General features: G+C 41.3%; 1 protein-coding gene across 1 annotated transcript; it reads right to left on the minus strand.

Moving 5' to 3' along the window:
• Positions 1-2310: 2310 nt before the first annotated feature.
• LOC121292753 (histone H2A, sperm-like) lies at positions 2311-2700 on the minus strand. Its single transcript, XM_041215104.1, has one exon. It carries the CDS (start codon positions 2698-2700, stop codon positions 2311-2313), a length of 390 nt encoding a protein of 129 aa, XP_041071038.1.
• Between the last annotated feature and the right edge of the window lie 7163 nt (positions 2701-9863).

Raw genomic sequence — 9863 nt, forward strand, 5'->3', positions numbered from 1 at the left:
TTGACAGACAGTCAGTTTTTAGGATTATATTTGCTAAATGATATCACAATATTTTTATCAACTGTCTTTTTCCACAGTGTTGCAGGGAGCTAAAGACTGCACCATTTTGGTTTTAAACCTTTTTAAAAATTATATAAACGATATTGCTTACTCAGTTATTTTTTGCACACCATTACCCGAATGAACAATTGCAAGACAGGATAGGCCTGTGAAGACAGGACAACAGGCAATAGTTCTCTGGGTTTGTGATGAGAGCCTTTAGTAGCCTGTGATGTCAATCACCTCATTATAAAACTAGTAATCTGCAGGAAGCCTGGCATTGAAAGGTACAGCACATCCCATAACACCCTGCCCTGACTGAGATGATTGCAGCTTTTTCTTAAAAGTGATTATTAAGAGACTGAAGAGCACAACTGAATGCTTTATGAATATTTCATGTAAATGTGAACACCAAAAGGAAATAGCACTTACTGAAGGGGCTCCTTGATTGATACAGGAGAGGCACTAAACACCTTGATTTTGAAGGGTTTTAAACTCCTGTTTTCTCAATGACTGTTTCAAGGGCTTCAGTTAAAGGCAAAATAAAGTTGCATTGAGGTGAAGAGCTCTTCATTACCAGCCAGCATCAAACAAAAGCATGGGTATAAAACTTGCTCCAATGAATCCAAACACAAAGGGTTCAGCATTGCTTTGGGAAAGGTCCACAGAAATCAAATAAAGCAGTTAGGGACTTTCTGTGTTGAGCTAACCATCATTTTATCTTTGTATGACCTATTCTGTTTATTAACTGTTCTCCTCATGGTATACAGACAGGATTGGTGTGAATGGGCAAGACCAGTTTTATCTGCAATGATGTGTGAAGTGTGTAAGGAAACATCTTTTCTCGCACAGCTTATCTTCCCCAGTGACCACTGATGTGTGCTCTTGTAAATATACACATCTTTGTTGAAGTCTGTCTTGAAACTCTTTAATAAGGTGACCTTGAAATACGAGCAGTTTTGGTTTTGAGGAAATTAGCAGCAAAGTGTATTTCGATATTGTTAGATGGGCGTGAACTGCCAATCAAAATAATCAGTACTGCGGTCTGCTTCATTGTCTAAATCTCTCATGCAGCCTGTCATAGTGTCATTTCAGGCTTAACAAGGAGACCTTTTAAAAGGTCTCACAGACAAGAGAAATGTGTGCCTTGCTGAAGACCTCCCAAGCCTTTGCAGACTACAAGTCTCAGAGAATGATAACCCTTTGCAACTGACAGTTTCTTTGCCTGCAGTTATCATCTCCTTGTTTTTACCTGTTGTACATTGATCAAATACTAAACTAAAATGCTCAAATTAAATTTGCCATTTTCGCCTAATCGTAGAATACAAAACGGTTAGCCTGGAATCCACTCTAACTGGGATTAAAACGATCAGCTTCAGCACAAAAAGAAGCAACTTGATATTTTAAAAAAGTCTTAAAAGTGCGGTTTCAGCCTCTCTGGCAAAATGCATAGACAGAGGCAAGATTTTGAGGTATAATTTTATAATCAGTAATTATATAGGCGATAGTAAATGTTTTCACAAGTATTTATTTTCTCGCAAGGTGAAAGGAGTGCTATTTTCATGCATTGTGATTTTGTTATAATAAGGACGCAGGAACGAAAATAACTGTGCACTGACTGTGTATGACCAGTATTCAATTATTGGTGCATTAATGAGACGCAAAATAGGTTCTTTTACAAGCAAATTTGTCATCTTCTACCATTTTGAGGCGTATTTGCCATAATTGTTAGGTCACGGTGTCACCTTTCACAATATGATTGGATTTTCCTACTTTTTTGAATATTCAGGAACTGCTATTGTTGCATCTGTAGAATGTACATAATGCGGGTTGTAAGAGAATTCTTATGTTCTACTGATGTTGGACTTTGAGCACCTTTCAGGAGGAAAGCACACAGGTCATGGATCGGTGCATGCGGCTGAATTTTGATCAGCTGCTTAGAAGGAAATTGGCTTGTTCATGTCTGCGCAGATCCAAAGGCTTATGTATATGAGATAAAATAAAGTGACTGAAGATCAATGGCCATTTGGAGAAGGAGATGTTGGACATAGTGGTAAACATTTGCATCTGAGGTTTCAGTAGACCAGATGAAGGAACAAGATTTAGTTTTGCTGTGTAAATGCACTGGACACTTTGAGAATAAGTGATGACCCATATTAAACTCAAGGCAGAAGTGGAAGAGGACTTTTACATAAGATGTCATTGGGATTTTCAAAGTCTTCTCAGTGCTGGATGTGACAGATAACTGAGACAGATTAATGAATGGCCACCTCACTTGGTGCTCGAGCCTGCAGCACTGGTTTTCTTGGGCAGTAGCACGGCCTGGATGTTAGGCAGCACCCGGCCCTGAGCGATGGTCACCCCTCCCAGCAGCTTGTTGAGCTCCTCGTCGTTGCGGACGGCCAGCTGCAGGTGTCTGGGGGTGTTGCGGGTCTTCTTGTTGTCCCGGGCCGCGTTACCGGCCAGCTCGAGGATTTCAGCCATCAGATACTCTAGCACAGCAGCCAGATAGACCGGGGCTCCGGCACCCACACGCTCAGCATAGTTGCCCTTTCTCAGCAGCCTGTGAAAACGGCCCACCGGGAACTGCAGTCCAACTCGGGAGGAGCGAGACTTGGCCTTGACCCAAGCTTTCCCACTGGCCTTCCTTCTTCCAGACATTATAACAGCCTCACCAGCTCTTTTGCAATGGACTTAGATCCTGTGTGTGCACAACTCTCGCTGTGAAACTCTCGATTGTGAGATTCGTCATGGTTATCGTTAATGCACCAGAATGTACTCGGTATCTGTGACATTGAAGGATTTGTAGAATTGTGGATTCTGACACCCTGTCCTTCAAAACCATGTTGGGTTGTGTTACTGAGCTAGAAGCTGAGTGATTTCAGTGCAAGAAGTAGGCAATGGCAGTGCACAACAATGTGGAGTTAAGAAGAGAACTGTTAGATGTGAAACATATGTTTCTGCAGGAATAATCAAATGAATGCACTGTTTCTAATTCCAGTCCCCCTATAGCTGGGCAAAAATTATCCCCTTATTCTATCTTGCTCGTGCCTCCACACAAACTTTCATGTTAAGTCATGCACAATTGTGCTCAACTTTTATCTTGCTGCTGAATTGTTATTTTTGTGGTTTGACGCTAAAGTCTGGTCCTTTTCTACACCAGCTTACTCACAAATTGCTCAATACTGGGGAGAATAGCATCTGTGTCTTGACATGAGAAACAAGTGTCATTTAGGTTATTATTAACCCCCCACCCCAACCCTGCACCCCCGCCCCCCCACCCCCACCCCTGCCCTTTAGTTCAATTTCTTTTAAATAAACTATCTACCCTATCTAAACTTTGTTCCTCCGCAGTTTGCCACATTTTGCAGCAACCTGATCTTGCAAGCCACCCTTCTCTGATCTTTGTGAGATTACATGTGGCGTCTTCATGAAAAAATAAACATTTAAATAAGATGCTCCACCCGTTGCCCTAACCCCCACAATGTGGGCTGGCACCCTCTATCATAACACTTCATTGTCCTTGCTAGGTGCCAGAGGAAGAAAGTGACATTCTGTGACAACGCAATGACCCACATTTCTCCAGAGCTCTTCATATGCAGATCAAAAATTCAGGGTCCTTTATAGGATGGAAGGAAGAAAAGAGCAATGAGTGCAGGAGAAACGCTAAGGGTTTGGGGGGTGTGGATGGGCCAAAGGTTTAGCAGGTTTCTGACACGTGGGCAAGGTGGAGAAGTTTATTGTGAGCACACGAACGTGTGATAAACGATGGACAGGAGAAGGCCTACTGGACCATCAGCCTCTGCTACAGAGATGGAAAATATTTTCAGATGGGAAGTTCCAGTGGGCAGGGAATTGACAGAAACTATGACCTGGTGCCCTCCGGCAATGACAAAACATGAGGTAGCCATCCACATGAACTCCAAAGACTATGGGCAGGATTTTCCGGCCCCGCCTATAGGCGGGATCTTCCGGTCCCGCTGAAAGTCAATGGCTGACCACCTCAGCGGCCTGGAAAATCCCGGCTCATTTCTTTCCAAGGCGGAGCGTCAGCAATCTTCCTTCCCAAGGACGATCCCACAACGGAGCAAGCTGCCAAGGGAAATAGTCACAGCCCCATCACTGGAAATCTTCAAGACCCATCTTTAGATTATTTCCATTCAAAAGTTTTCGCTATCAGGACCACCATTTCATGCCTATATAAATGTTGGCGGGATATGGATATTAGTCTGTGATGCCGACACAGCTAAAGCAGGAACAGAAGCAGAAACAGATTTGTTACAAAAGCTGGTGACCAGGGCTGAACAGAGGGAATAAGGAACAGAAAATAAACCAGCATTGGAGGACACGAGGTGTATTTGGGGATGTAAGAAATTGCTGAGTTTTGTGAGGTGAGGTCTTAATTGAGGGGACTTCTATTTAGCACAGGCACAAAGTATACTTTGCACTGGCAAACTGCAGTTTGACTAATAAAGTGTATAAAATGCAACAATTTTCCCAATGGAATTTACATCTGGTTTGGTTTCCAATTTCCTAAATTCCTAAAACATTGTTCAACACAAGTAAACAGGGCCAATAGCATTCCTGTTGTTGCTGCAATTATTTCTTTCAGACTAATGGAATTTTAGTAAAATACTTTGTAAACATGTCCCGAGTCGGGTTGCATTATGCTCCATCTGTTCTTCCTGTACATCCAGAAATTCAAAGCATGAATAAGAATTTTTAAGCAGGTCGTTGCAGGCATCTTTATTCCTATTATGGAAAAGAATTGGCGAATAAGCTGAAGATATAAATAGTAAAAATGTTGAATATGCACAGAAACTCAGTCAGGAGACCTCCTGCATGACCTGTGACAGTTCTGATAAAGGGTCCCACCCGATCCATCACCACCACCTTCTCTCTCAGATGCCAATTGATCTGTTGTGCATTTCCAGCATATTCTGTTTATATTATGGATTTCTGGCATTTTATCACTGCAGATACTTCCTTTGTTGCATTCTATGCTGAGAATTTACAGAAACCAGTCGAATGGGAGATTCTGTTTTATCTTATACGTACCATGCAGTATTGTGTTAAACAATATTTCTCATGCATTATTGGGAGAAATGGTTGAGTGAAACGACAATTCAACATCCCTCACTGCGAGTCCCAAATCTCCACTAAATCATGCGAATACACAAAGTTGTTTTGGGCTTGTACTTACACTTTAAAGAACATACTCCGGCTGTCAATTTATTTCCAATTTTTAACCTCCTTTTCCCAAGCTAAGGGCAAAAAAACAAATCCCATGTGCGACACACAGTCCTTTAGATTTTAAAACAAAAATGTAAAGCTTATTCACAAAGTCTGTTCCTTGTCATTGTTTTGTTTTTGTATCTAATTATTTGCAGCAAGTACTTTGATTTACCTTAACTCCCTCTTGGCCTGATGGCATTAAGTATTTTACTGTTATTTTCATTAACAATTTGAGATGGTTCACTATAACCTCCCTACCACTGCGAAGAAGCTTTCTAATATCTGTCCTGCAAGGCAGGAAATAATTTCTATGAAGGAGCCATTAGGTGGGAATTGATAGTAATTTACTAATTTGATGCGATAATGACAATGAAACATTACATATTTACACATAGGATGGAGCAGTCAATCCTGGACACTTCTAACAAAATGACTACTAATTAGTGATGAATAGCATTAGAACCTTAATCAGTTGATGATTCCTTTCAAATGTCTAAAATCCTACAACGAACCTAACAGCCTCTAGGGTGGACCAAGAATCCCAAAACTTCCCATCACTGGAAAGGGCCGGGCTTTCCTCATTTCTAAGTCAGTTGTGGACTATTTGATATTTGGTATGATCGGTCAACAACTCCATGATCATGTGACCACCAGAGTGCTGGAAGGCAAACAAGATGGTCGCTGGTTTTCATTATTTAGCAATTGTTCTGTTCCTAAGTGGAAATATCTTCGGAAATGATAACATATTACTAATGCAGTTTTCTAATTAACAAAAACAAAAGACAGATTTAGTGATTCTCGGCCTGAAAAGATACTCACATTATCTACGCATTTTAAATTAAAGCATATCAACCCTTTGCAATAAAACAAGTGCACACCAAGATAAGGAAACAGTGTTGGCCATGTTGTGAAATATTGCGCTGCAAATTTTCCAGGATTCCTGTTTTGTCAGGGCAGTCGAGACACAGCTTTTCTCCACTTTTGGAGGTAATTGAGCCGAGACCCTTCCCCACAGCAGGGGGTAATTGTGGTGAGATCCCTTCCCACAGGAGGGGATAATCGAGACGAGGGTCTTCCCCACAGGAGGGGGTAATCTAGAGTGAAATGGTTAAGTCCCCCTCAAGTCTCAGTGAAAGCGAGACAATCGGTGACTGTTGTGTCTAGGAGAAAGCGTCAAGCATTATGACTAGCCAAGCATTCATAATTCTTAATGGCGCCATATTGCTTCTGCTGTTCCTCTGGAGGGTGAAGCCTCCATATGCCCTGATTGTGTGAAAAATGAGGTATACTACTTCTGTCTGCTGGTGCAGGTATGTGGGTAAAGTGGATGGCATGGAGGATCCTTCATGCAGCTTAAATTGCCTGGCATCTCTGCATACCTCCTCCAAGCATGTCAGCCAGGAAGCCCAATGCTGTCTGTCATAGTACTATCGCTCGGAATGAGGAGGAAGTACATTTAAATAAAATTAACACAACGCATCATAAAAAAAACTCAGTATCAGCTGAAAAAAAGTGAAACATTGACAAAAAAATTGCTGAACCATGAAATACTGAAGTTATTAGCCAAAGTTCAGCAATTGCCACACAGCTGGGAAAGTGACAGGAGCGGAGTTCACTGATTGTCTCATTATTCACTCACTAATAAGGAATGTGAGCTGGGCTTGAATTGTCCTGAGGCAGATTGCCTTTACCCTACTAAAGATTTGATGTTGCAAAAGTAAGTTCGGCATTGGTAATTCTAAGTAGGAATGGTGTTTTGGATCCGATGCAGTTTGGCAGCGCTGGCTCAGTACTTGGAGCAGCATGCCAGAGTGACATTGTCCCAGTGATATCATATCAAATATGTGTCTCTAAATATAACTTTACCAACACATCTCTTGCTCTTTGATTTCCAAACTGACTCAAGCCCTCAACAAGGCTCCCACAGCAGCTTTATTGGATGGGGATATGTTGGATAAGTATTGCCAGAGAAGTGCAGAGGGATTGGGAATCTTGGTGCATATGTTGTAGAAATTCCCAAGTCATTAGCTATGTACTAGGATTGTAAATTCTTGGAGGAGTTGATATGAATTCATGTTCTATATAATCTTGGCCTGATGATTTTGGGAGACTTGCCACTTCTAATCAGGCTTCAACACAAGAACACTTTGACTTTGGCTGCATCGATATATAGCACACTACAGGCTGACTTTACCATCCCAGAAAAAGACAAGTGTAATTGGACAGTCAGTGGTCTTTGCTTTCTGATACAAGCATTTCCCTCTTGTCGCTTAAAACAAGTATTGCTGGAGGAATTTGGAGGCCATTGTGACTCCTCTACAGGCTCACCTTTAATTCCCTTGCCTCATCTCAGCAATTTCCATCTTTATAGCACATCATTTGAACTTAAGTCTTAAGACCTCTTCCCATGTGACCTGTCAGCTGAAACCATTTCAATCCTTTTTTGAGGATTTTCCTCTTGCTCTACCCTCTCCATCTGTGATTTGTAGCTTTTTTTTTATTCTGTGGACTGGTAGCAGCTTTGTACCGTTTATTTATTTCTTTTCTGGGGAGATAGAATTATACTTTTTTTTTTCCATTTTCTATTTTATGGGCAATGATTATGTTGCCAAACATGCCTGTTATAAAAATGTCAAATTTCAGTGACAGCTTTAAATAAAACAAACAAATTGCGGATCCAAACCCTGCAGGCAACCATCTCACATATTTCTGGTAGGTCTGATTCGGTCTGGATGAAGGCTCACTCCTTCCTGTGATCAATAAATCATTTAATCATGCATTCCATTTTGTTTTAAAAACAAATGTATGCAGATTTACACAACGTGGACCAAGCTGGAAAACATTCTGATTAACTCTGTCAGACTAGTTCTGGATCAAACCTGGAACCAGAGCCTCAGGTGCTGAAGTGTAGTAGGTTGGCGCACTAGTCTGTCAGATACTGCACCACTCCTGTCACTGGCGCTAACCTATATTTAGAATTGAATGTGTCGAACTCCAGACAGCACTCTCATAGATTTCTGTCTACGCTTCTCTTTTAATTTTTTTGTACTTGATTAAAAAAATTACATACCTACTGGCATTTTGTGACTGAAACAAAACATTGTGGAAATGTAACTGAAGATGAATTAGAGTTAAGGTTTTGGTCAGTAATTAATAATGAAAAAGCAAATCTTCAAAGTTTGCCCTATAAATGTCAGAATTTACTGCCTTTCCAGCATCAAAGTGGCCACAAAATGAAATTATCTGTTAATTTCAAATAGAGGGCAAAACTAAACGTAGAAATATGAAACATTTCATCAATCGAATCCTTCTTTGCTGAATAAACTTGAATGTTATAATCCTGTGATATTACAGGATATTGTAAGCAATGTGGCAGTTCCCAATGGGTTAATATCGGCACGTTTATTTCCAGTTTCGTTTGCTGCAGGAGTGCAAAGAGCCATTAGGGATTGTTTGGTTTAAATGTATTTCAGAAAGAGCTTCATGTCACTCTGAATTGTATCTATCACATGGCGCAGCCAGCTGACATGTCTGCAGTGTTTGCACTGTGTTTGGATTTACAGTAACTGCTTTAATTATATCCCAAAGTATACGGTGTGGAACCATTTAATGGGGAATTGTTTGTCCTGATCAAATTTCACCGTAACAGGAATTTCACTGCAGCGAGAGCAGATTCATTGAGAATTAGTAGTAACTTAATGAGGAGGAAAACGGTAGGTTTGTGCTTTATTAAAAGACTCTTGGATGGGCCCCCCCCCCCCAACCATCTAGAATACCGTGTCTAAGTCTGGTCCCCCCACGTGGTGCAAGATTTAGATGCCCTGGAATTGGTTCAGAGGAGGGCTACTTTATTAATACCTGATGTAAAAAGCCTTGGCCATCACTAGAAGCTTGGGAAGATGAGTTGTTTTGTTCACATGCCTGCTCGTTATATAACCACAGAACTGGATTAGATGTCAGGAGGATTATTTCTCCCCCAATAGGATCATTGACCTTTAGACCATGCAGGTTGGTGAGTTGTGCAGTGGGTACCAAACGTTCAAAAGTAGCTGGACAAGTCCACGGGGGAGAATGATATTGTTGCATTTTAACATAAAGTGCAATGTTGGTTGATGTACCTTGTGGCCATTACATTGAACTCGTTTCTGGTCACTCCTTGTGGGGGTGAAGAATGCGGGTATAATTTGTCCAAACTGGCTTTTCCTCCATTTTGCTTTCCCTCAAATGCCTTAGGATTTTTTTCTTTTTAAAGTTATTTCCATCTCTCCCAGAACATTGCAACAGCTGGAATAGGGTTGTGTTGCCTTGCTGCAAAACGCCATGGGACAGGTGCCTTCTGAGTAGTCTGGTCAGTTTTGGTCACTCAAGAAAGATATAAAAACAAAAAAACGTTGGAAGTACTCAGCAGGTCAGGCAGCACCTGTGGAGAGAGAAACAGGGTTAATGGAATTTCGGGGTTGATGACATAAGAATTGAAGGTAGGTAGAAAAGTAAGAGCTTTTGAGGCAGTAGGACAGGGGTGGAGGCAGGAAGAGCAAAAGGGAAGGACAGTGATAGGGTGGAGAGCTGTAGAGATTAACGAACAAAAG

Source organism: Carcharodon carcharias, chromosome 20 (genome assembly GCF_017639515.1).
Source record: "Carcharodon carcharias isolate sCarCar2 chromosome 20, sCarCar2.pri, whole genome shotgun sequence".
Lineage (NCBI taxonomy): Eukaryota > Metazoa > Chordata > Chondrichthyes > Lamniformes > Lamnidae > Carcharodon > Carcharodon carcharias.

Bases quoted from the DNA above. Each gene is read 5' to 3' on its own strand.
- LOC121292753 (XM_041215104.1), bottom strand. From the start codon at position 2,700: ATGTCTGGAAGAAGGAAGGCCAGTGGGAAAGCTTGGGTCAAGGCCAAG.